The sequence below is a fragment of the Chrysemys picta genome, chromosome 11 (genome assembly GCF_011386835.1).
Source record: "Chrysemys picta bellii isolate R12L10 chromosome 11, ASM1138683v2, whole genome shotgun sequence".
NCBI lineage: Eukaryota > Metazoa > Chordata > Testudines > Emydidae > Chrysemys > Chrysemys picta.
In genome coordinates, this window is record NC_088801.1 from 40433036 (window position 1) to 40459416 (window position 26381).

Below are 26381 nucleotides of genomic sequence, written 5' to 3' on the forward strand. Positions count from 1 at the left end.
ACAGAGGCTGATTTCAGTGCTAGGTTACATACTACAGTTAGTAGTTCTGCAATTTCATATTTGAGTTCCTTCAGAACTTGTGTGTGAATACCATCTGGCCCTGGTGGCTTATTTTGATTGGCTTATCAATTTGTTCTAAAACCTCTTCTATTGACACATCAATTTTGGACAGTACTTCCCATTTGTGACCCAAAAAGTACAGCTCAGATGTGGGTATCTGCCCTAGTACAGCCTTTCAGTGAAGACCGAGTACCACTTTAGCACCTTTGTTGTCCACACTGCCTGTTTGGCAGGCTTCCTGCTTCTCATGGACTTTAAACAAAAGTCACTGTTAATTTTTGCCTTTTCAACACATTGCTTCTCAACTTCTTCCTGGGCCCGCTTTAATATACTTGTACAGGTTACTTGCCAGAGTGTGGGTTCCTTATTTTCCTCAGCTCTAGTTAACTCCGGGAAAACGGTCACTTTGAAAACAAGACTCAAGTCTGGGACCGCTAAAGACCTGTCAGCTTTGAAACTTCCGTGTGCTGTTACTTGGCCGTATTCTGCATGTGGAGGATTCTCTCTCGCCCCCATTTTGTCTCTGCCCCACAGTTCAGTGTCTCTCATTTCAGGGCTGGGCTGGTGGGGGTGACTTAGCTCCTCGCTTGATGGGTTTCGCTGGTGGGGCTGTGTGACAGGCGTGGTGCCCGGGCAGCGCGGGCCCCTGTCCGCTGGGGCAGCGCGCGGGGTGGTGCCAGCCGGCTACTCGGAGGCGGGGTGTGGGGCTGACTCCTGGACGCGAACCGGAAGCGTGGGAGACACCCAGCCAGCAGACGCGGTCACGCCGGTTCCAGCCTCCCCGCAAGCGCCCGGGCGAGTGGTTCGCGGTTGGCTGCACACGGGCACCGCGGGCCGGGCTCCCGGGGGGAAGGTAGGGAGAGGAGCGCGCTGCGGGCTGCTCCCGGCACGGGGCCGGAGCCGTGCGCTCGCTGGCGGCGGGGAGCCCCTGGCCGTGGCAGCTCCCAAGGGTCCGCGTGGGACACGGGGCGCTCGGCGGGCCTCCGGGCACAGACGCTCCGCAGGAGCCAGCTCCCTGCCCCGCACGGTGACGAGCTGCGGCTCCACTGCGCCAGCAGAGGGCTGGGGTCAAGCTGCTTCAGTTCTGCCCCTGGGGTCGCGGCTCTGTCCCGAGCCCACCTTTCCCCTGGGGAGGGCCCGGGGCCGGGAGGGCGCTGCCCTGGAGGGTTTGTGGCTCCATCCCAGCCCCATGCCAGGAACGAACAAAAGTCCAGGCCTGCTCCTCTGTAACTTTCAGCATTGGCAGTCAGAGCGAGGGAGGCAAGAGCTACGCTTCCTCAGCAAGCCTGGCCTTTCAGTCACACACAGTTAACTTTTGTATGATTGCTTCCCCCTCTGGCCGCTGGTCCTGGTTCTGATCTCAGTTGCATCGTGTAAATCTGTGCAACTCCACTGACGTCTGGATATAAAGTGGTTCAACTGAAATCAGAGTTCAGCACAAGGATGCTATTTGCTGTTCCCTCTTCTTGTTCTGACATGTCCCCCCTGTAAGCCATAGCAACTTTGAAAGTCCTTGCAGATATTTTAGTATGCCGGTATGTGACCTGACCTTTTCCTCCTTGGAGCCCAGTCCTGGGCCCAGCATCCAGAGAAGGCCAATTTCTTTGAAAAACAGAAACCTTGCATTCGGTTTTGCTTTTGGTAAGGGCACATACGTAATTCCCCAGAACTGAATTAAAGTGTAATGGCTTACATTGTTAGTGTTCAGTCATATTCATGTTTTGTGAGTGACAGAGAGAGTATGCTAGCATACAGTGATATAACAAACAATTCAGAATAAGAAATTTGGCTTTAAAGATAACAACATTTATTTCTGATTATATGCAGGACTTGGACAGTTAACATTTAACAAAGAGAAAGTCCTCTTTTTAAATCAGATTTCAAGTGAATTCATTTTATATACACATACTAAATACACTGAACAGATGCTGCCTCTTCCGATTTTGCACTCCCTCAGTTCGAACACTTGAATTTAACATTCCTGCCCACCCTCACAGCAAAGCAATATATTCTTTCTGTCATTTTTTTTCTGTGTTGTGCTATTTCTACATCTATACTATTTCTTGCCTCGACTCTGACTTTATTTTTATATTTCTTCCATAAACCAGCATCCAGCATGATTCTCTTAGAGGTTCAGTGGTTAACCATCATTATGCAATGGATATTTATTTTTTTATTTCAGAAAGCAGAACTAATTTGAAAATACTGGATTAACTGGGACAGATGTAGCTCGGTGGGGTGGTGATTTGGAAACATCTTTAGGGCCCAGTCCTGCATGGATGAATTTAGTGGGAGTAGGAGCAGGCTTCTTGAGACTAATGAAGCTAAACAAATCAATACTCTGACAAAATATGTAGATGTTGATCCTGGAATCAGATATGCTGGTGCCTGTGTGGAGGCCCATCGCTCCATAGATCTGATTGCAAAATCAAAACCTTGTATTGTAAACTCTTTAACCATGTTGTGTACATTGGTGACTACATTGTTAGGAAATAATAGTGTAAAGTTGTAACTAAAATGGTGCAAGTGACTTAGTTGTGGCGCAAACCTAGTATCTGAGTGTATATTTTCTATTTAAAATGAAACATGCAGAGTCTTTAATCTCCACATGCAATGCTATATAGATCTAAAATAGAATTGTTCTGAATCATTTAAACTAAGCACTAAATTGTGCGATCATTCTCTAAAACTAACAGATATATAAACTTCAGCTATTTAGACAAAATTAGAAATAAGTTACAGAAGTTTTATAATTCCTTAGTTTTCAGACAGACGAGATTGCAGAACTATAATTAAGCATGTGATGAAGGTGTGCAGAACCTAGTTTTAAATCTTCGCTACTGTAGTGCATTATTAAACTGATTTAGGAAGTTTGGTAGGTTGGGAAATGTAGCAGTGTTGATTTTGTCTCAATTTATTGTAAGAATTAGAGGAAGATTAGCAAAATATTTATTTTGGAACATTGCATGGAATTTACATCTTATCCTTTAATTTTTATCATAAACAATGGAGTGATGATGGCTCTGTTTTATATACAAAAAGTTTCTCCTGCATTATTTATTTCTTTATGTAATGCCCCGGTTAACAGATTACCACAGTGATTCCTTGCCCCTTTTCCAGTCAGACAAAGCAATGGACAACTCCTTTTTATGTTTTTATTTTAATTTTTAAATTTTGCTATTGAATGGAATATATTTGACCTCTTCTAGGACTAGAGACGGTATCAGAATACAAAAGCTTGAGGATGGTCTAAAAATGGATGGCCAAAGATCTTGAAAGCCAAGGAACTGTTTTGCCAAATAAGGAAACTTGGCACATGCTACAGTGTATTTTAAGCTAGTACAAATGTAGTCTTACTTTATTGGCAATATGTTGGCAGTGTGCGACCCCAAAAAAGCACTGAAATCTACTTCGACCATGTTACAAAATCAGAAAGTGCAGTAAGGGGAGTGAATAATTTAGTAGTTCCCTATGATAATTTGTAATGGGATCGCTAGAAGTAATCCAAACAATTGAATATTAAAATAGCTCCAGGGATGTGTGCAACAGGACAGATTCAGTACTCTGCTTTATAAACGCACACAAATCTAACACAGGTATATTGGGACCCAGATATATTATGCAAGTTGTGCTAATCCTGTTCCTTTTTTATGTCTCTCTCTTACATGTAAACAGTCAGTGGCAACTCGATCTACAATATGAGTAGTAACTGATAAAATATTAGGGCTCTGTCTTCCCTGTGCACATACTGAAGAGGGGAGTTTTTCCTCTGTAGTATTTCCCCATCCAACACATGCAAGCTCTTTTGCAGAGTTGGAGAGGACAGGTGAAGTGGATGGGCTTCATCAGGTTCCATATGCTAACAATGAAACACAGCACAACCTGAGGCAGGATTAATTTGCACTGTTTCCCATTCAGTGCTGCAGGGCTCCCTCATTCATTAGAGAAGATCCAGGGAAAGCCCCCAAAAACTTCTCTTTTTGTAGGAGCTAGTGAGGCTTGATGACAGAGTGAAGGCAGAGAGTATCTGGCAGGTGCCTTTTGTCTTCTGTGGATCCTGCAAGATCTGTGTGTTAAGGGAAGATGGGAGAGAGCAAACCACCCTTCGTGCCTCCATTCCCAATGGAAGAAATTGGAGGAAATTCTGAGTTTCAAAACAGAGCTTTCTCTTTCGTAGGCTGGTTATTCCCACTTAGAAATGAATGAGGCCCATAGTTAAATGTGGACATTAATGGCTAGCTATCAGATGGTGTTGAGCATGCTGAGAATTTATTACTGTATTGAGTTAAGCATGCTGTTGCCGAACAATTTGGATACAAAGCGACATACAATAACAGACTGCTAGTCACTGAATTAAAATAGAAATCTAAAATACAACTGCATGTTTCTTAGATCCTCTTCTCTTTGGTGGAAAAGTCAACAATTTCTAAGATCGCTGCAGAAATTATTGTAAGGAGGGGGAAAAAAATCTTTCAAAGGAGAAGATGGCTTCAGTTCTTGGGTTGTATTACTTCCAGCTCACGTTAACTGATAGAAATCAAAATTGAAGTTCAAGAAAGGAAAACTCTTTATTTTCATAAGGTGATAGCTACTTTGGAAATACCTGAGAGAGAGAGATAATGACTGAACCATTGCTTCAAATACTTATCATTCACAGTATTACTGAGCTGCCACAGCTTCGCTTCACAGACAACAAAGCCAATTAATATAGTTCCCCCCGCTGCTATAGTACAATAACAGCCAGAAGCTCTAAAAATGATAGAACTGTAGGGAGTACAAAGTTTCAGGCTATTGTGGTAGTTCTTTTTGAAAGAGGCAAAACAGAAGACTTACAATGAAAGATGCTCTTGTCTGAAAAGATCTGAAAACGCAGTGCTCGAGAGTAGAAGAGTGAAGCACTTGTTTTGGAGTAGAAGTATAAAAACTCAGTCTGGGGCCTAATGAACTATAATAATTTTCTGTTGATCCACTGTATAAACCCAGATTTGGCACACAATGGTAAAGTATCTCTTAAAACATGATGACAAGTTAATTAATAACGGCACGTGTAATGCTCATATAGTAGTAACAGATATACCCAAACAATTGTTTTCTCCCACAAAACAAAGGGATTAAAGTTTCCAGCTGAGGATTAGCTGTTTTGTAGCTATACTGTAGATATGAAATAACATTCAAATAGGTCTATTCTCTCATCCAGAAGAGGGCGACTGTGCATAACTCATGTTGGCATTAATTACAGATACCTGTATTAATAGCAGTTACCTGCATAAATCTCCCATGACCTCATTGGAAAATATATTTTGAAGAATGCAATATGAACCAGTGTGTCATCTTTAAAATATATTAATGATATAGTATGCCAGTGACTCAGATGTCTCTAGGCTTGTAGACAGTAGTAGATAAACTGTTTGCATTGGAAAGGAGTAAAGTTAGGGAGACATAAAATAACTTTTAGTAATTCTCATTGATGGGAAAGACCCACTGTGGATTTTGGGAATTAGTGAGTGAGTAAAGCAACATCACAAAATATACATTGTTCACTTATGTGACAACTGTAATTCAGTTTTATTTATCCTTTCTAGTGTACTAGTAAACGTTGAGAGGTATATATTGTCTAAGTAACAAAATCTTAATAGCATAAGATCTTGCTCTGTGCTAGTAAATCTTTGAGAAGCCAGGTGAGTCATTTATTCTGTGTGTATGGGTTATGGGATCTGTAGGTTCTACAGTAATTTAAAATAATTAGGTAGCTCTGACAACTATTTAATGCAAATGGTAAATACAGGAAATAATTTACCTGTTTCCCCAAAAGCATTTTCCCTCTCCCTTTGTTTCTGTTCCTTCTGTCATCTCCAGCTCAACCATTTGTCATCACCTGTTTACGATTCTCTGTCTAATTTATGGTCCAATCCTGTATACATTTATGCATGCAAGTAACTTTACAGCAATTAATAATTCCATTGTCTATAGTGAGACTGCTCACGTGAGTGAAGTTAAGTAGGTGCATTAGTGTTTGCAGGATTGTGGCTTTATGATATAAATCCTCAGGGTAGGAAGTTTGTCTTTTCATTTGTCTGTAAAGCACCATGTACACCTGTAGTACTGCATAAACAATAATAATTAGCTGTGAAAACTGTTGAAGCGAAGAGCACAAATGGGCTGTTCCTGGACACAAGAAAATAAGGGGCTAATGGCAAAGAAGCAGGAAGATAAAATTGAGTTTATCCAAAACAGTCTGGAATGTTGGGAATAGGGTGACCAGATAGCAAGTGTGAAAAATCGGGACGAGGTGGGGGGTAATAGGAGCCCATATAATAAAAAGCCCCAAATATCGGGACTGTCCCTATAAAATCAGGACATCTGGTCACCCTAGTTGGGAAAGTTGACCAATCTCTGTTCTCAAATACAGCACACTTTCAAAGGATTTGAACCACATAAGATTAATAAACACCAAAGTAAATGCAATAACAATAGTCAACAATAGACTTGTTTAGGGAAGCAACCAAAAAAGGTTGCCACATAAATAAGATTCATCCCAGCGCACAACACACCAACAACAGTGCACTTCAGCTCAGAGGATTTGGTAAGAAAAAGAACCTATATTCCCTCACAGATGGTCTGGGAGACAAACTGTTTGTTGCTAAATTCTGTGTCCCAAATTTGCCTCTTGAAGAAAATGCCTTCAATAAAAGTATTATGTTGTATCTTGCATCATGGACTAAATATTCAACCAGTGTTTTTAGCCTTGTAGGACTTTGTCAGTGGATAGTAAAGATGTTTAAAAGTAAGCAAGAAAACTGAGAGGACACTGCAGGTAGACCCTAGGCAATGTTTAAAGAACCAGTTGTTGCTTCACATCTGGAGACCTGCAGTAACCACATAGTGACTGAAACTGGATTTCTAGTCAGCTGTAATCTAAAATCCATAGCACAGTTGTATTGAAATCTTGGGGGGGAAACCATTATCATTTTTAGTATTACAGTAGAGCCTAGGAACCCCAGTCAGTGATCTGGGCTCCTTTGCGCTAGGCACCATTCAGATATGTAACCTAGAAGATAGTCCAGGCCCCACACAGTACACAATGCTTAGATGCTATGTTGATGAGTACTATAGAAAACGTAAGGACTTGTCTAAACACAGAGTTGCACTGGTTTAACTCATGGTGTAATTTTAATTGGTGCAGAGGCTGCCTGGACACGCTTATTTTGGTTTAGTTTAAGATAATCCATAATCAAAAGACAAATAATTAAGAACTGGTTTAACCTAAACCAAAATAAACCACTCTTAAACTGAAATACAATTTTCCACAGAGGGATTTGCCCTGATTTATCTAAACCTGTTTAATTAAACTGGTGCAAGTTTGTGTGGAATCAAGCCTCTGACAAATCATCTTACTGAAACCTTGCAAGAACTGCAGGATCCCACATGCTCGGCAGCGCCACTGAGGATCAAAGCCTTTTTAGCTTACACCTCTATAAAAAGAGATTCAAAATCAATCCACAAATGTGATAGCTGTGAGTGATCAGCCACTCACTTAGGTGATAACATTTAAAAAAATCTGCTACAGCCATAGGATTTATCACTTTATGATCTACTGGAAGAACAGTTTGTTCCTCTGACAACAAATATGGTATGATCTCTTAAAACTGTAAAATCCATTCTTGGCAGTATGCACAGGATTTCACATATTAGAACTGAGAAATTATTTTCCACTTATGCTTTGTTATAACATGCAAGCACAACTGAGTTACTTTGGGAAGAGATTTTTATTTTGGCCATCTTTTTCCACGTCTTTGTGACAAGTACTTCTACCTTTCTCAGTGTACGGAGAGTACATGGGCCTCAGGCTTACAGTTGCACTCTTGCCAGAATGTTCAGTTGCTTAGGCTATGTATATTTTGTGTGAAGTGATCACACAACATGGAGAGATTGCATGCTCCAGATTCCAGAACTCCTATGCAAGCTCCAGTTGAAAGTGCATTTCCCGTTTGTCAGTGTGCTTCATATTAGGGGACCTGTTGACGCACTAGTCTTTTGCAGTGCTACTCCAGTGTGTTCAGGAAACGTCACTAAATCCAAGGAAAATTTCTAACCATTTCTCTACAAACAGCTGCTTCTCAGAGTCTGTACAAACTCTATAAAATGTTTGCATAGGCTATTGGCATGTGAGTTTCTTAACTTTATTTTCCCTTTGATCTGTTCAGTGGTTTTTGCTGTAACTTGTTTATGGCAATCGGTTCTTGCTTTATGATATCTAAAGCATGATTAGGAGTGTAATAATTCTGTGGAACAGATGTATTAATTAGACCTTTTCTCCTTACAGATTTTGTTGTGGTATATTTTGTCATTATGAGATGTCGTCTCTCAGTGCTTCATTTGTGCAAATTAAATTTGATGACTTGCAGTTCTTTGAAAGCTGTGGCGGAGGGAGTTTTGGGAGTGTTTATCGAGCTCGATGGATATCACAGGACAAAGAGGTGGCTGTAAAGAAGCTGCTCAAAATAGAGAAAGAGGTAAGAATTCACTTCTGGTTTTTTTCCTGTTATGAAACAAATTACTGTAAATAATATCTGAATGTTTTCCTCTCTGTTGCTGATCAAGGAAGACCTCCTGGGGATTTTTTTGTTTGTTTGTTTAGTTATTTAAGCCAGATGAATGGTAGTTGTTAAGAGTTTAAACATGCTGAGTGTCTTCTGCATCTGTCCCACAAGATTCTCCCTTCTTGCTTTATTCTGCCCTACTTCCTCTTCCCTCTCTCAGAGCTCCCTTGCCACGGTGACCCTCTGGAGCAGGGCTGGATTAACACAGGGGTTTTAGGGGCTGCAGCCAAGGTCCTCAGGCCAAGCGGGGCCCTGCAAAAATAAATCCATAATTATATATAGTTCAGTGGTCACCAACCCGTCGATTGCGAACAACTGGTCAATCCTGGAGCATCTACCAGTCTATCGCAATCTCCGGGCCGTTAAAAGTCCAGCGGCGCAGCACGGCTCAGGCAGACTACCTGCCTGCCGTGGCCCCACGCCACTCCTGGAAGTGGACGGCTGCTCGTATGTCTCTGCAGCCCCTGGCGGGGGGGGGAGACAGCTCCGCACACTGGCCCAGCACCGTCCCCGCAGCTCCCAATCGCTGAGAACCGGCCAATGGGAGCTGCGGGGGCGGCGCTTGCGGGTGTAGGCAGCGCACAGAGACGCACTGTCCACCTCCCCCCGGGGCGTGCAGAGATATGCCAGCAGCCGACTGCTTCCAGGAGCGACATGGGGCCCCGGCAGGCAGACAGCCTGCCTGAGCCCTGCTGCACCGCCAGCCAGGAGCCACCTGTAGTAAGCGCCTCCCAGCTGGAGCCTGCACCTCAACCCCCTGCCCCAGGTAAGAATCCCCTCCTGCACCCAAACTCATCCACAGCCCGCACCCCTCACCCTCTCCTGCACCCCAACATTCTGCCCCAGCCTGGAGCCCCCTCCTGCACCCAAACTCATCCACAGCCCGCACCCTCTCCTGCACCCCAACATTCTGCCCCAGCCTGGAGCCCCCTCCTGCACCCAAACTCCCTCCCAGAAATAAACTAATATAACAGCTGTTCTAAGGTAAGGACTGAAATGTAACCACAGAACAGCTTTGTTAATTAAAAGGCAAGTTTAGCATAGCATTAATAGCCTCGATGCCATAATTGTGATCATTTTGTTTTAAATTAGGAAAAAGATTTGTATACAGGGGCCCCACAAAATCTAATAGCCCCGGGCCCACAGGAGAGTTAATCCGGCCTTGCTCTGAAGGAGAAGAGCAAAGTGCATTCTGTGGACTACTAGTCCCATTCAGTACTGTTGGCCAAACAGATCACCAGATAGTAATAGGAAACAGTTGCACTCTCCTCTTTTGCCCTCTTAACCTTCTGGCCTGTGATTGAGGGAGCAGCCTTGGTCCTGCACCCTCCATGGTGTAGGTCTTCATAGAGTTAGCCCCAGCTTTTAGTTGGGTACTACCCCTAACTCCCCTCACGACCACACAGTAAAACCTCACCCAAATTCAATGGTGCTTTCAACTGATCTGGCTGGGGGTGCAAGTTAGAGACTAGGTTCCACTTTCAGGCTCACTTTGCAGTGAGGACACAGTCCTAAATCACTCAAGCGCTGATAGTCCTCCAATGCCTTCCCACAATTCCTCCTCCCCCAACCCCAAATGACCAGAAGGATGGACAAATTCTCCCATGATTCACTGAGAGAGAATCATAGACCGACTCAGCTTACTGCAGCATAAAGAACTATGGAATATACCCCTAGAAGCCCTGGTGACACACAGGGGAGTGCAGCACCAGTGAGAATGCAGTAACTTGGATAGGGTCATGCAATGTAGCTGCTCACACTCAGGCTAAACTAATCTGGGTGTCGATCAGCTGGATTAACTCTGCAGTAAAAACATACCCTTGTGGAAGGGAATTGTCTAATCCGTAGGTGGCCTTTCCAGTACTAAATCCTTCTGATTTGCACACAATCGTCTTACTCCACAGAATAGCAAAATGCGTTATAGAGTCAGTTATCAGCTAAAGAGGAAAAAAAAAGATTTTAAGGATATTATATCTATTAAATATTCAGACTTGATGGTGTCTTGAATGTGGTAGCATTTGGAGAGCATGATTGTTTTCCACTTCAGATGACAGTCCAAATTAAGATGTCAAATCCCCATATCTCCTGTGGTCAGTGATGTGGTCAATGGGAGATACAGATGCTCAGTTGCATTGAAATTCAGGATAGAAATTCAGTTTTTAAGAAAGTTAATGAAAAAAATTAATACAAATTAATTTTATTTAAATAGAGCTGTGGGAATAACTTAATTTTTTTTTTTTTTTGGTTCGCAGGCCATACCAAAAAATTGAATCAAAATTTCATTTCAGGTCGATCCATGACAAAAAAATGTTCAGCAAACCAAAAAAGTGTTGTTGTTTTTTAAAAATGTCTTCCAGATTAAATAAAACCTTTTAAAATTAATTCTTAAATAAAATTGAAGTAAAACTCAAAACATGAAGTTGTACTGAATTTAAAAATCAAAATGTTTCATTTTTAAAAGGCCAAAACAAAACATTTTGATTTTTTGGGATTTTGTTGTTTGTTTTGTCAATGGAAACCATTTGGTGAATTGTTATCAATTTCACAAAATGTTTCTATTGACCCAAATCAGCATATTTTGGCAAAGAAAAGTTTTGTCTGAAGATTTTGCCCAGTTCTAAAAAAATAAGTATATTTTATAAAAAAAAAAGGAATTGTTTTGTTTTGCTTCCTGGCTAAGACCAGGGTTGCAAACCAACACAAATATATTGTGACTGATTTAAAATTTGAAAAAACCCTGACCTTTGGTAGCAATGGCAAATGTCACTGTGCAAACATGAATTGGCAGCGTGTATTATGATTTGCTAATTATTTGATGCAAACTATTTAAAGCAATTGTTAACCATGGTAACTATAGGCTGGTTAGCCTGACATCAATTCTGGGCAAAATAATGAAAAAGCTTTTATGGGATTCAATTAATAAAGGATGGGAACATAATTAATGCCTATCAACGTAGTTTTATTGAAAATAGGTCTTGTCAAAAAACTTTGATTTCATTCTTTGATGAGATTGCAAGTTTGGTTGATAAATGTAACTACATAGATGTAATAGACTTAGACTTTTGTAAGACTTTTCTGATTTAAAAAAATAGCGCTATACAGTGTCAGTGAGGCACACATATTAAATGGATTAAGAACTGGCTAACTGACAGATCTCAGAAAAATGATGGGCGATCATCATGGAATGTGAATGTTTCTATTTGGGTTTTACAGAGTTTGGTATTAATCCTGGTGCTATTCAACATTTTTCAACAGTGATCTGGAAGTTAATATAAAGTCATTGCTGATAAAATTTGCAGATGACATAAAGATTGGTGGTGTGTTTAAAAAATGACAGGGAAGTCGTTAGGGTGACCAGATGTCCCAATTTTATAGGGACAGTCCCTATTTTTGGGTCTTTCTTATATAGGCTCCTATTACCTCCACCCGCTTCCCGATTTTTCACACTTGTTGTCTGGCCACCCTAGAAGTCGTACAGAGTGATCTGAGTAGGATGGGCCCATTCAAACAAAATGTCTGTTATTGCAGTCAAATGCAGGAATGCAGGAAAGAGGAATGCTGGCCATACCTATAGATTAGGGGACTGTATTCTGGAAAGCAGTGTCTCTGAGAAGGATTTAGGGTCATAGTTGACAAGCAACTCAACATGAGTTCCCAGTGTGATGCTGTGGGAAAAAGGACAAATGCAATCCTTGTATGTACAGTAAAAGCTTTATCCAGCATGTTGGGTGTATGGGGGGTGCCAGTAAGTCAAAAATTCTCGTTAACTAAGAGGAAGGGAGTTTGGGTGCAGGAGGGGGCTCAGGGCTGGGGCACGGTGCGGGGCACAGGCTCTGGGAGGGAGTTCGGATGCGGGAAGGGGCTTGGGGCTGGGGGTTGGGCGCAGGAGGGGGTGGGGGGGTGCCTATCCAGGCGGTGCTCACCTCGGGCGGCTCCCTGGAAGCGGCAACATGTCCCTGCTGCTCCTAGGGAGAGGTGCGGCTAAGCGGCTCTGCACGCTGCCTCCGCCCACAGGCACTGCTCCCTCAGCTCCCATTGGCTGTGGTTCCTGGCCAATGGGAGCTGCTGAGCCCCTGTTCGGGGCAGGGTAGGGGCAGCGCACAGAGCCCCTGTGGCCGTTCCTCTGCCTAGGAGCAGCAGGGACATGTCACCGCTTCCGGGGAGCCACACAGAGCCAGGTAGGAAGCCTGACGGCCCCGTGCCAAATGAACTATAAACCAGACTTTCAATGAAGATTAGAAATGCCAGTTTATAGAGCTCTCTGGTTGATAAAGTGCCGGATAACACAGCTTTTACTGTATATCAGGAAAATAGCAAGTAGGAATAGAGAGGTGGTTTTACCGCTGTATGTGGTATTGGTGAGACTGATACTGGAATACTGTATTCAGTTCTGGTATTCAGATTTTAAAAAGAGCCACAAAAATGCTTCAAGGGCTGGAGAAAACGTCTTCTCTTGAGAGACTTTAACAGCTCAATCTGTTTAGCTTATCAAAAGAAAATTGAGAGGTGACTTGATTACAGTGTATAAGCACCATCACAGTGAGAAAATACCAGCTACTACAGGGCTCTTTAATCTATTGGAGAATGGCATAACAAGAATCAATGGCAGGAAGTTCAAGTCAGACATATTCAAACTGGAGAGTGAGGGTGATTGACCATTGGCACAAAATACCAAGGGAAGTTGTGGATTCTCCTGCTTTTGATGTCTTCATATCAAGACTGGAAGACATGCTTTAGCCAAACAGAAATTATTGGGTTCAATACAGGGGAAATCGGTTAAAATTTAATGGCCTGAGATATACAGGATATCAGACTAAATGATCCAATGGTCCCTTCTGGCCTTAAACTCTAAATCGTAGGCTTATCTACAAAAATACTCAGAAAAATTAATCTGAATTAACAAAAGGTGTGGTTTTTAAATGGATTAGTTAATGTCCACATGGGTTAAGGGAGTTTATTTAGAATTAAAGTGGCCTTAAATCAGTTCAGCTTAATCCACTGCCAAAGTAGAGTCTGAATAACAGCACTCACACAAGGATTTAAAGCAGTTTTACCAATCTACTTTAAATTCACATCTTCTGTTAACCTTTCTGAGTTCCCTGTATAGATAAGCTCTGTGATTGTTAAGATTCTTTTAATATGTTGTTCAATTTATCCAGAATTATGACTGAAAGCCATAAGGTCTTATCTTTCTGAATATAATCAACAGCAACTTGTTATAACTGTATATATTTATGTTGTTTAGTTGATGTTTGGACAATTTGCGTTTTAGCCGAGAAACTAATTATTGCTGCTTATGGTATCTTTGGAAGTAAACGTTTTGGTAAATTTCCTTTTAAACTTCATGATTGATTCTCTTTTGTTTCTATTATTTGGTGCCAGTGATCCAAAACAATTGATTAAAGAAAAAAACCATAGAAGCATTTTGGGTGAGCTTTCTCATAAGTGTTTTGTCATTGCTAGCTGTGATTCCAATGGTTGAAGCCAGGTCAAGAGCTATAGTATCTTTCTCTTGAGTTATTTTGAGTTCAAAAAGAAAAAAAATAAACCAAATAAATAAAGCCATATAGTAAAGTTACAGTTTCTTTTTAATTAAAAATAAAAATAAAATAAAGAGTAGTATGGGATGAGCTCTAGTTGTACATATCTTAAAGATAATGCCTAGCCAAACCTGTACCTACATATCTTAATTAAATATGTATTCAGAGAAGCTTAGTTATGAACATATTAATAAACATTTTTCAATGTTAACTCATAGAGTTTCATTATAAGCCATAATTAAATAATTGTGAGAAATGGGAAGAGCTCTCTAAAAACCAACTTCTGACAGACAAACAATAAAATATGACTGCATATAAGGATGTATATGTGTGATTGAGCATAGATAAATAGGCATATTGAGAAGAAAAAATATTCTACAAGGCCTTGATTTGAATACCAAAGCTGAAACTCAGTGATTCTGTAAACTGCAAAACTGCATCTCAAATGATTATAAAATAGCAGCAGAAACAAAATTAATTTGCAGCTTTACTGTTCAATCCAGAATACTGGGAGGTGGTTGGTTATAAATAGGGACCTGTTCTATGAGTTACTTTTCATAAACTAGTATTTAATGATTCAGATGAGTAGTATGATGTTTAAAATGTGTGCAGGAAAAATAGAATTCTTTCCTATACTATAGGAATGTTGCTAGTCTCCATGATGAATGCCTGTTGTTTTTGTGCATGGTCAAAATGAATTAAGGTCTGGGTCCCTGATTTGACTTCCATTTAAGGCCTTGTCTACACTTCCACTTTACAGCACTGAAACTTTCTCGCTCAGGGGTGTGAAAAAATACCCCCTGAGCGATGCAAGTTTCAGCGCTGTAAAGTGGTAGTGTAGACAGTGCACCAGCGCTGGGAACGCCTCGTGGAGGTGGTTTTTTTACAGTGCTGGGAGAGCTCTCTCCCATCACTGATGCCGCGACTACACAGCCACGTTATAATAGAACATTGGTAGTGAAGATATTCCCCAAGTCAATCAGAGTTGCATTGGGCCCTAAGGGTCTAATCCTGCAAAGTGCTGCTAATCCTGAAATCATCCCTAATTCAACCAGCACAGATTTCCACCAGATGGAAATGTTCAAATTCACCTATTGTTTTAGACATTGCCTTTTTACATTTTAACTGAGCAGCATCTGCTAACCAAAATCCCCTCTGTTGTATTGTAGAACTGGGCAGTTCAGTCATTATTCATCGCAGGTCATGGATTACTATGGGGGTTTTGAGTAACTGTTCTCAGAAACTATGCATGTTCAGAAATACGTTTTTATATTTTAAAGTTGCTGAGATGCTGCAGCTCATTTCCATAAATATCTTTTTAGCAGACTGTGATGATTACAGATATAACTGTTAGTGTTGGAAAAAATTAATTTGAAACCCTATTTTTGCCAACCAGTAAACCTGCAAATAAAATAAAGAGCCTTTGCAAGTTAGAGAGGTTTAACTAGCTCTTATGTGCAACTATTGGTGCACTACTCAGATTGTCTTGGTGGAATTTTGCCTGAAAAATGCTTTGATTTAATTTTAACATCACTGTTCTTTAGCAGTATTTTGAAACCTTGCAGACTATCCTTACACTATTGATGAACAATAGCAATATGTCTAGTTTGTTTACTCAGTTTCTAGCATATATAAACATTGGTTTTTATAACAGGAATACTAACATACACAAAGAATAATTCAGTTTTATGCAGCATACCAGTAGTAAGAAAACAGCCATTATAGTATCCATCATAGGTGCTGATGGTGGTCTGTACAAGCTGCACTGTAAACTTTGAGGGTGAAGATTGGGAATTGTGGCTAAAAGAAAAGCAAATTAAACCGAACTATTACTGAAAAAATATTTCTGGAGAACCAGAACCAGCCTTACTACTTGTGAATCAAAAATGTTATTTTTGAGAGTGCTATTAATTCTCTGTGTTTTATCCTGTCAGTCATGCCTGGATAATGTGTTTTTGTTTTGTTGAGCATCAAGTATAAAAATATGTTTTCACTAGATCTGATGCTGTTGTCTTTGAAATCTGGCTCCTCGCCATGGAAATGAGTTTAATATTGTCAGGTTTTCCAGTTTAGATTAGTTTATGCACGGAGCTTATGCTGTTGTTTTTTAAAATTGATTTATAAAAGTGAACTTGTTACATGGTAAAAAAAAAAAAAAAAGACAATTTGTTTGCATTTTTATTTTGTGATACACCTCCAGAGTGGGTCTCTCCCATAAATGCTGCCCATATATGTAACTTCCAAGCTAGATGAGTTCAATTTAATCACATGAATGTCACAAATGGTTGCAGTCTTAAAAGAGAGTATGTGTAATGCTAAATCTGGGACACAAGAGTAGGAACTGCAAATGACTTTCATGAGCAACAAGAGAAAAGCAACAGAGTAAAACAGAATAAAACAAACTGAAATTGACACTTAACTCAGACAGGACTAAAAATAGAGGTGTTCTTTTTGCTTGCAGTTTATAGATATTAAAGATACTCAGTGCCAGTCTTGACTGGATCTCCTTTCTGGGAGGTGTATGTGATGAAGGGAGATTTTAATGTCATTTTATCAGCTCTTTATAGGAACTATTTTTTCCTTTCATCTCAGTATCTGCACATAAGACTTTTTTATAGAATGTTTCTTCTACTAAAACTTCTGAGAATCTCCATTTTAATTCTTTGATTACACTTAAGAGGGGGGAAAAGGCCATCTTCTTGGTAACCAGCTCAGTTATGCTAATGGTGTCTACAGTCATCCTTGCCTCCTGCTTCATTTGCCTTTTGTGAAAAAGAAATAATTTAAGACACTTAACTTGACTCTGAGGAGAATGGTGCTGTAGTCTGTTCCACCTCAGCCACTGACTGGTGGCATTTGTTGGGCAGGGAACTCTGGCTACTAATCTGTCCACTTCAAACGTTCTAAAATGAATAGTTGTGGTCTAGTAAGAATCTTTGGCTGTGCCTGCTGCTGAAGTTGTTCTTCCACTCTTTTCTCCAGGAGATTCATAGATTCTAGGACTGGAAGGGACCTCGAGAGGTCATTGGGTCCAGTCCCCTGCCCTCATGGCAGGACCAAATACTGTTTTGACCATCCCTGATAGACATTTATCTAACCTACTCTTAAATATCTCCAGAGATGGAGATTCCACAACCTCCCTAGGCAATTTATTCCAGTGTTTAACCACCCTGACAGTTAGGAACTTTTTCCTAATGTCCAACCTAAACCTCCCTTGGTGCAGTTTAAACCCATTGCTTCTTGTTCTATCCTTAGAGGCTAAGGTGAACAAGTTTTTTCCCTCCTCCTTATGACACCCTTTTAAATACCTGAAAACTGCTATCATGTCCCCTCTCAGTCTTCTCTTTTTCAACCTAAACAAACCCAATTCTTTCAGCCTTCCTTCATAGGTCATGTTCTCAAGACCTTTAATCATTCTTGTTGCTCTTCTCTGGACCCTCTCCAATTTCTGCACATCTTTCTTGAAATGCGGTGCCCAGAACTGGACACAATACTCCAGTTGAGGCCTAACCAGCGCAGAGTAGAGCGGAAGAATGACTTCTTGTGTCTTGCTCACAACACACCTGTTAATACATCCCAGAATCATGTTTGCTTTTTTTGCAACAGCATCACACTGTTGACTCATATTTAGCTTGTGGTCCACTATAACCCCTAGATCTCTTTCTGCCGTACTCCCTCCTAGACAGTCTCTTCCCATTCTGTATGTGTGAAACTGATTTTTCCTTCCTAAGTGGAGCACTTTGCATTTGTCTTTGTTAAACTTAATCCTGTTTACCTCAGACCATTTCTCCAATTTGTCCAGATCATTTTGAATTATGACCCTGTCCTCCAAAGCAGTTGCAATCCCTCCCAGTTTGGTATCATCTGCAAACTTAATAAGCGTACTTTCTATGCCAATATCTAAGTCGTTAATGAAGATATTGAACAGAGCCAGTCCCAAAACAAACCCTTGCGGAACCCCACTTGTTATGCCTTTCCAGCAGGATTGGGAACCATTAATAACAACTCTCTGAGTACAGTTATCCAGCCAGTTATGCACCCACCTTATAGTAGCCCCATCTAAATTGTATTTGCCTAGTTTATCGATAAGAATATCATGTGAGACCGTATCAAATGCCATACTAAAGTCTAGGTATACCATATCCACAGCTTCTCCCTTATCCACAAGACTCATTATCCTATCAAAGAAAGCTATCAGATTGGTTTGACATGATTTGTTCTTTACAAATCCATGCTGGCTATTCCCTATCACCTTACCACCTTGCAAGTGTTTCCAAGTGTTTGCAGATGATTTCCTTAATTACTTGCTCCATTATCTTCCCTGGCACAGAACTTAAACTAACTGGTCTGTAGTTTCCTGGGTTGTTTTTATTTCCCTTTTTATAGATGGGCAGTATATTTGCCCTTTTCCAGTCTTCTGGAATCTATGCCGTCTCCCATGATTTTCCAAAGATAATAGCTAGAGGCTCAGATACTTCCTCTATTAGCTCCTTGATGCATTTCATCAGGCCCTAAGTTTTCTAAATGATTTTTAACTTGTTCTTTTTTTACTTTATCTGCTAAACCTACCCCCTTCCCATTAGCATTCACTATGTTAGGCATTCCTTCAGACTTCTCGGTGAAGACCGAAACAAAGAAGTCATTAAGCATCTCTGCCATTTCCAAGTTTCCTGTTACTGTTTCTCCCTCCCCACTGAGCAGTGGGCCTACCCTGTCTTTGGTCTTCCTCTTGCTTCTAATGTATTGATAAAAAGTCTTCTTGTTTCCCTTTATTCCTGTAGCTAGTTTGAGCTCATTTTGTGCCTTTGCCTTTCTAATCTTGCCCCTGCATTCCTGTGTTGTTTGCCTATATTCATCCTTTGTAATCTGTCCTAGTTTCCATTTTTTATATGACTCCTTTTTATTTTTTAGATCATGCAAGATCTCGTGGTTAAGCCAAGGTGGTCTTTTGCCACATTTTCTATCTTTCCTACCCAGCAGAATAGCTTGCTTTTGGGCCCTTAATAGTGTCCCTTTGAAAAACTGCCAACTCTCCTCAGTTGTTTTTCCCCTCAGTCTTGATTTTCATGGGACCTTACCTATCAGCTCTCTGAGCATACCAAAATCCGCCTTCCTGAAATCCATCGTCTCTATTTTGCTGTACTCCCTTCTACCCTTCCTTAGAATTGCAAACTCTATGATTTCATGATCACTTTCATGCAAGCTGCCTTCTACTTTCAAATTCTCAACGAGTTCCTCCCTATTTGTTAAAATCAAGTCTAGAACAGCTTCCCCCCAGTAGCTTTTTCAACCTTCTGAAATAAAAATTTGTCTGCAATGCAGTCCAAGAATTTGTTGGATAGGCTGTGCCCCGCTGTGTTATTTTCCCAACATATATTTGGATAGTTGAAGTCCCCCATCACCACCAAATCTTGGGCTTTGGCTGAGATTTTTATGGAGGGCTTAAATCCTATAGGGTGTGTGTGTGTGTCTGTCTTATTTTCCCTGGGGACTGTAGACAGATGATAGTCTTCAATGATGCATTGATCACAAGTGCTACTTAAGTCTTCAGAGTTATTGTTGTCACAACCAATACGATGCCAAAACACTATCAATATCTAGTAGAGACACTGTTGGTAGAGATGGTCTGACCTCCTTAGAATAGGCTGATTGCTGGAAAAAATAAGCTTTATTTTTTCATTGTGTATGTATATATCGTCTAACTGTATCTTTTTTAACTGTATCTTCTAATCCAGTGGTTTTCAAACTGTGGGTCACGACCCAGTACTGGGTCGTGGAATGGAAAGTACTAGGTTGCGGTGGCTGTAGTCAGCACCTCCAGCTGGGCCATTAAAAGTCCCATTGGTGGTGCTGCCCGGTAAGGCAGGCTAGTTCCTACCTGTTCCAACACCATTCTGAACCCCAGAAGCGGACATCAGCAGGTCTGGTTCCTAGGTGGGGGAGCCATGGGGCTCTGTGCGCTGCCCCCACCCAGAGCACCGGCTCCACATTCCCATTGGCCAGTTACCAGCCAATGGGAGCTAGAGGAGGCGGTGCCTGCAGGCGAGAGCTGCACGGAGCTGCTTGCATGCTTCCACCTAGGAGCTGGATCTGCTGCTGGCTGCTTCTGGGGTGCAGCGCGGTCCGCGGTGCCAGGACAGGCGGGAAGCCTGCCTCTGCACACCGGCTGCGCCACTGACTGGGAGCCTCTGGAGGTAAGCTCGCGACCCAACCCCATGCCCCAACCCCCTGCCCCAGCCCTGAGCGCCCCCCTCAAACTTGGAGCCCCCTCCTGCACCCCAAGCCCCTCATCCCTGGCCCCACCCCAGAGCCTGCTCCCCCAGCTCAGAGCTCTGACCCCCTCTCATACCCCAAACCCCTCATCCCCAGCCTGACCCAGAGCCCTGCCCCCCTCCTGCACCCCAACCCCCTGCCCCATCCCAGAGCCCCCTCCTACACCCCAAACCCCTCATCCCCAGCTCCGTTGGATGGTGGGCATCAACAATTTTCTTCAACTGGGTCGCCGGAAAAAAGTTCTAATCCCTTGTGCCAGCCTCCCCAAACGGTCATGAAAATGTATCACAGCTCAGGCACAAAAATCTAATTGTCTGCATTTTATCACATGATTGATCTATTTATGAATATGGTATAGCCCCATACATTGGTAATTTCTAAAGTAATGTCCATGATAAGGTACATATTAATCTCATGCCTCTTACCTAAGGTATTTCTACTACATGTGATAGCAAAAACAACAAGGAGTCTGGTGGCACCTTAAAGACTAACAGATTTATTTGGGCATAAGCTTTTGTGGGTAAAAACCTCACTTCTTTGGATGCATAGAGTGAAGTGAGGTTTTTACCCAAGAAAGCTTATGCCCAAATAAATCTGTTAGTCTTTAAGATGCCACCAGACTCCTTGTTGCTTTTGTAGTTACAGACTAACACAGCTACCCCCTGATACATGTGATAGGTTATCCTATCCCATGTGGCATAGTGAATCTAAATTATACAGCAGGAACCCTAGATTTGTATGTGGTCCTGTGTATCCTCTCCCTTTCCTATCTTCCCACTGCCCATCTTGTCCAGTACAATCAGTTACAATCAGTATGATATTCTGTCTATTCTTTATTTTGAAAATAAATTTAATATATGCTGCCTCAATTTTAAATTTCCAGTATGCAGCAAATTTTTGGATTGCTAGTGAATGAATTACAGAAGATGTGATAGGAAGACTAAGGGATTGGCAACTTGTTGGAGGACAATTGGGGCTTTTGGGGAGATGGTTTTAGTCTTTGGTGTCCCGCAGGCTGTTGAAGCTTTTTGCAGAAACGTATACATCTCCCTTTTCCTTCTCCTTTTATGCAGGTGCAGATTATTTTAAATTTGGAGGGAAAGTTGCATTACTAATTTCTCTCTATTGGCAACCCTTGACACCAAATAGCTGCCCTGCTGTGTCCCCTCCTAATATTTGCCATGGCATTTAATGACCCATGGCTTTTGCTGAAATTATTAGCTGTTAGTTATTGTTGACTTTTAAGGTATCCTCAGACTTCATTGTTAATGACTCAGAGATATTAATAGGAGAAATTCATGCTTCTCTCAGGTTGTTTGCAGACTCAGGCAGACATCCTTGTGTCATTTTACACTCAGCTCACATTATGAGTGTTCTCTCTGCAACTATTTAGACTATAGACCAGTGATATTCAGACTGAGGCTTGAAAGCCGCAAGTGGCTCTATAATGTCTAACGTGCTCTTTGCAGTACATGATATTAAAACACTGTGTGATTTAATTAATAACCAGTCTAAGATAGTGACCAATCAGGATGCTTTTAGTATGTTGTTAGCCAGTTATAAATGATAAAATAATACTTGGTCAGTCAAATTTCTCGCAGCAAAATGACTGACCAACTAACTAAACATTTCCCCTGTCATACCGTTTAAATATGAATCTATAGTACTATGGCAAATGAAACAAAAAATTCACATTACTGTGCTCTTTTGTGTAATGTTGATTGCCAATTGGGCACTTGAACCACAGAGGTCTGAGTATCACTGCTATAGACAATTTGTTTAATGACAACATAGAGTAGCACAAAAGGCCCTGGTTATGGAAAATTATTTATTTATTTTTCTTGTTGAAACTAGGAAAATGCTGTATGTTGGGCTCTTAAAATGGTGTGTGGCGAGACTAAAAGGTCCATCTCCCTCTCGCTGTAGGATACTAGGCATAGGAGCATCAATAAATTAGCTTTTCCTTCCAGCAGTGGACTGAGTCTCTGTTCTCTAGGATCCCTAATATGGGGTTGGAGGAATATTAACAGCTTAACTAAAACTAGTGTTAATCAAAACTTCTGTTGACTTCATGAGTTGAGTAAGGATCATGTAATTTCATCCATTTTACATAGTTTCTTGACTGACAAATGGAGAAATAAAGTGATGAATAAGAGACTATTGCAAATGCTAGCTCAGAGTCTAATATGATCAACTTAGGACCCAGTTCTACAGATACTTACACACAGGTTTTATGCACAGGAGCAGTTCTTTACATGTTCGCAGGATTTGGATCCTACCTTATAAGCTCTTTGGGGGAGAAACCATCATATGTAGATCGATTGCCTAGCACGTGTCCACCCTAGCACATGTAGAAGGGCTAGTGCCAGTGGCAATGCTAACATAGGTTAGTGCTAACCCACTGGGTTTGTGCCTTCCCCCTCCATTGGAATGAAAGGGGGAGGACAGAAGGCCTTGCACCTTCTTTTCTTTTCCTTCCACATCCATCCACCCAAGGCCAGCATGATTGAGCTCTTAGTACTTTCCTTATGGGAGAACCAATCTGATTTTTAGAATGAAAAATTAAGTTTAATCATAATAAAACCTCACAGCCCATCACTATGGTAGTATAGTTTGGTGAGAGCCAGGCAGAGCTAAAATTTAATGTTTCTATACCAGCATATAGCATTCTATTTTTTAAAAACTGGGGTTCCCAGTAGCAGCAGTAAAAACAAAAACAAAGTAGCAGCAGTAACAGAGGCAATGAAGCTGTTTGCAGACTTAGGAAGAGAGTGCTAAATTGATTTGCATTCAGTTCACATTTGGAAAGTTAACTTTGCAAGTATACAGGCTAGGAACACATCTTTAAAATGAAAGCTTAGATTCTACACAAGTTGTTGTCACTCGCCCAGGAAAGACAGAGTCGCCACAGGTTAGTGTATTTTTCAAGTCCTGCAAAATAGAGAGACTGTTGACGTGAAAATCAGTCATTAAAAAATAGTTTAAAAGTAGTGTTGGAGACCACACTTACTAAAATCTTCCTGCCACAATGTGTTTTTTGCAAGCATCTTCTCCTAGTTCTGATCTATTTTTTTTCCTCTTCCCTGTCACCCTGAGAAAGACCGGCACAAACAAAAGAAACTAGCTGTAGGGAAATACACTAAATGATTATACCTAAAGTGCTGTCAACTTGAAAAGAAGGTAGAAAATATTTTTTCTCTAGTCACTTTCAGTTCTAGTAATCTTAGATATTATTTGAGACAATAGTATTTAAGACTGTACAGGGTGAATAAAAATCAATGTTTAAAAAAAAACAACCAGATTTTGTATTTAAATCAGATTTGTTTACATTTAAATCAAAAACCGGTGTAACAGGGTGCAGGCGGGCCCCTTTATTTTCTGCCACTTCTGCACCCACAAACCAGCCAGAAACCTCAGCTTTGGTATAATCACCTGTGCTCTTTATTTATAGTACAAGTTCCCACTACCTTGTAGCTACAGACCATGTCAGGCTTAAAGCCTCAAGGACTACTAGCTTCTGCAGCCAACAGGGGAGAGTGGCCTCTAACTCCCTGGCTTTCTACCTGCCAGCCTTTATGTAGCCCCTGGTTAACGAGGCCGGCAGCTGTTCCCTGTTTGCCACTTAGGCCTGGGCTTACTCAGCCAGCTCCAATTCCCCTTTTCTGATTGGAACTGGTGTGACGGAGATCTGGCTCAGGATTTCCTAGCCAACACTCTGTCACAACAGGTTTACTTATAATAAAAAACAAATTTCAAATTAAATTTGAAATTGTGAACCTATGTTAAGGCCTTAACTTAAAATAATCTATTACAATTTAAAATACCAAAATAATATTAAGCAGTACATGTTTGCTGCCATTTTCAAAAAACAACAACAAAGGCACCCTGAACTGCTGGAAGTCACTAGCTAAGAACCTGCAACCAGAGTTTGCTGAAGTGATTAACCAGCTTTTCATAGCAATAGCCTCTTCTGCAGGTGCAGCGAGAGTATTTTCTTCATTTCAGTTTATTCAGCAAGTTCAGGTCAATGGCTAGTTCATTCCAAGTTCAGAAACCCATTGGGAGTTGAAAAAGCAGGAACACTTGTTTTCCTCTTGAAATCTGTGCATAAAATCTAGATGTGAGAGTATGGGATCTACTAGTTCCAAAATCTTGAAGGACATAGTGACCAGAAATAATCAGCTCAACTCACTAACTACAGATACTTCCCTTATTTAATAGGTCAATTAGTTTTAAATGCAAAACATGGTTTAATAAACTTCTTGATCAATTTTTTTATTATGTATCCAGTACATTTAAGGTAGTTGCATTTAATAAAATACAACAAAAACATTAAAATACTTTTTATGCATTTTTAATTACTTTGCATTTCCACCCAAATAGAGCTTGACAAAAATCACAAGAAAAAATTAATCATCTGTTAAATAAGAAATGCATCTTCACCATTTTCTAACATCATAAAAATGGAAAAATGAAGTAAGTTAAGCTATATAATTGCTTAAATAAATGTGTATAGATGTAGTGTATCCTGCTGGTTAGGAAAAAGAAGCCCCAAATTTAGCATAAAGGCTATATTTAGTTGCAAATCAACATGTTTTATTGGTTATCAACCAATGAGACTCAATCTTTCTTTGCGAACATAACTAAAAAGTACAACTGCAAAACATGATTAAAATTTATTATTTAAATCAGTGTTTCCTACTTGCTGATTTCAATCTTGATTAAAATCGGTGATTTATAGTGCTTTGATTTAAATCATTTCACCCTGACACCATATCAGACAAAACTGATTTTTCTGTTTGTTTTATATGGACGGTGTCCCTTTTAATCACCTAGACCAATTAAGGGGCTATGTGCTATGTTTATAATGATCTCTTTGTAAGGTATTTGCATACTAAGGTGACAACTATGGTATAAATGCTTAGTGACAGATAGGTAAAAATCGAAACCGTTTAGACATGCTACCTGTTCTATGTTCTGTTGGTAGTATCCTGTACAGGAATTTGTAAAAGCCCTGGCGTTGAGTATTGTGTCCAGAATTCCACTGGCTTCTACTCCCGGTTTCCCCTTCTCTATCTATATAGGTATTGATACCAAAATTATTACCATGGTCTTTTCCCCAGAACAGCTAACCCATTCTCTCTTTTCTTGGCTATAACTTGATCCACTTGGACACTGATGATATGCTCTAGGTAATATACCTTCCATTTATAAGGGTCTCAAAACTCCTTTTTACTAATAATTCTTTATGTAGAATTCTATTATTTTCACTGACTGGGAACCATAATATGAATTAGTCCTTCTATGAGTAAGTAAACATACCAATGTTATGTTTCTAAATCGCACAATGAAATCTTGTGCTGCTTGTGTGTGTGTGTGTGTGTGTGTGTGTGTGTGTGCGTGCCTTACTCTGTGGAAATATTATAGAAATAGAGCAGGTTCATTGCTTTTTCCCAAGACTTTCCTGAGATAAGTATTCAGCAACAGCCCTAATAGGGTGCATGGCTGGAGAAATTCTTTCAGAATAAGGCCATGTCTACACTACAGACTTCGGTTGATGCAAATTACATTGGCAAACAGCCGCATATGTTGGTATATTGCTCAGGTGTGTATACATGGCTGCTTGTGTTGGTGCAGTGCACGTGTACCAGGAGTTCTTGTGTCAGTGTAAAATGCAGTGCACTGCGGTTAGCTATCCCAGTGTGTGATGTGCCGCCATCTGGTGCAGTGCCTTTTGGGACATGTTTGCAATGTGTTGTGTGATAGTAATGACTTGCCCAGAGTTCTCTGGGAGTTAGGGGGTCAGATTCCCAGCATGCAATTTTCTCCATCCCATAATGCCATCTATATCCCATAATTTTCATACCTTTTTAAAAAAAAAAAAATCCCACAAACCTGCACCATACTT

The 26381-nt window shown here is 40.8% G+C and overlaps 1 protein-coding gene across 7 annotated transcripts in view; it reads left to right on the forward strand.

Annotated features, from left to right (window-relative positions):
• Window positions 1–597: 597 nt before the first annotated feature.
• The window catches only part of MAP3K20 (mitogen-activated protein kinase kinase kinase 20), a 133985-nt gene continuing 108201 nt past the window's right edge, over window positions 598–26381 (forward strand). The window contains exons 1-2 of one of the 7 annotated variants that reach the window (XM_065561835.1): window positions 598–855; window positions 8384–8573. In XM_065561835.1, the coding sequence (XP_065417907.1) occupies window positions 8415–8573 (159 nt within the window). In that variant the 5' untranslated portion in view covers window positions 598–855; window positions 8384–8414. Of the gene's footprint in view, window positions 914–1561; window positions 1702–8050; window positions 8226–8383; window positions 8574–26381 lie in introns of those variants that run through there. The other 6 variants (XM_042860727.2, XM_065561834.1, XM_005300410.5 and 3 more) reach the window with 6 other exon arrangements.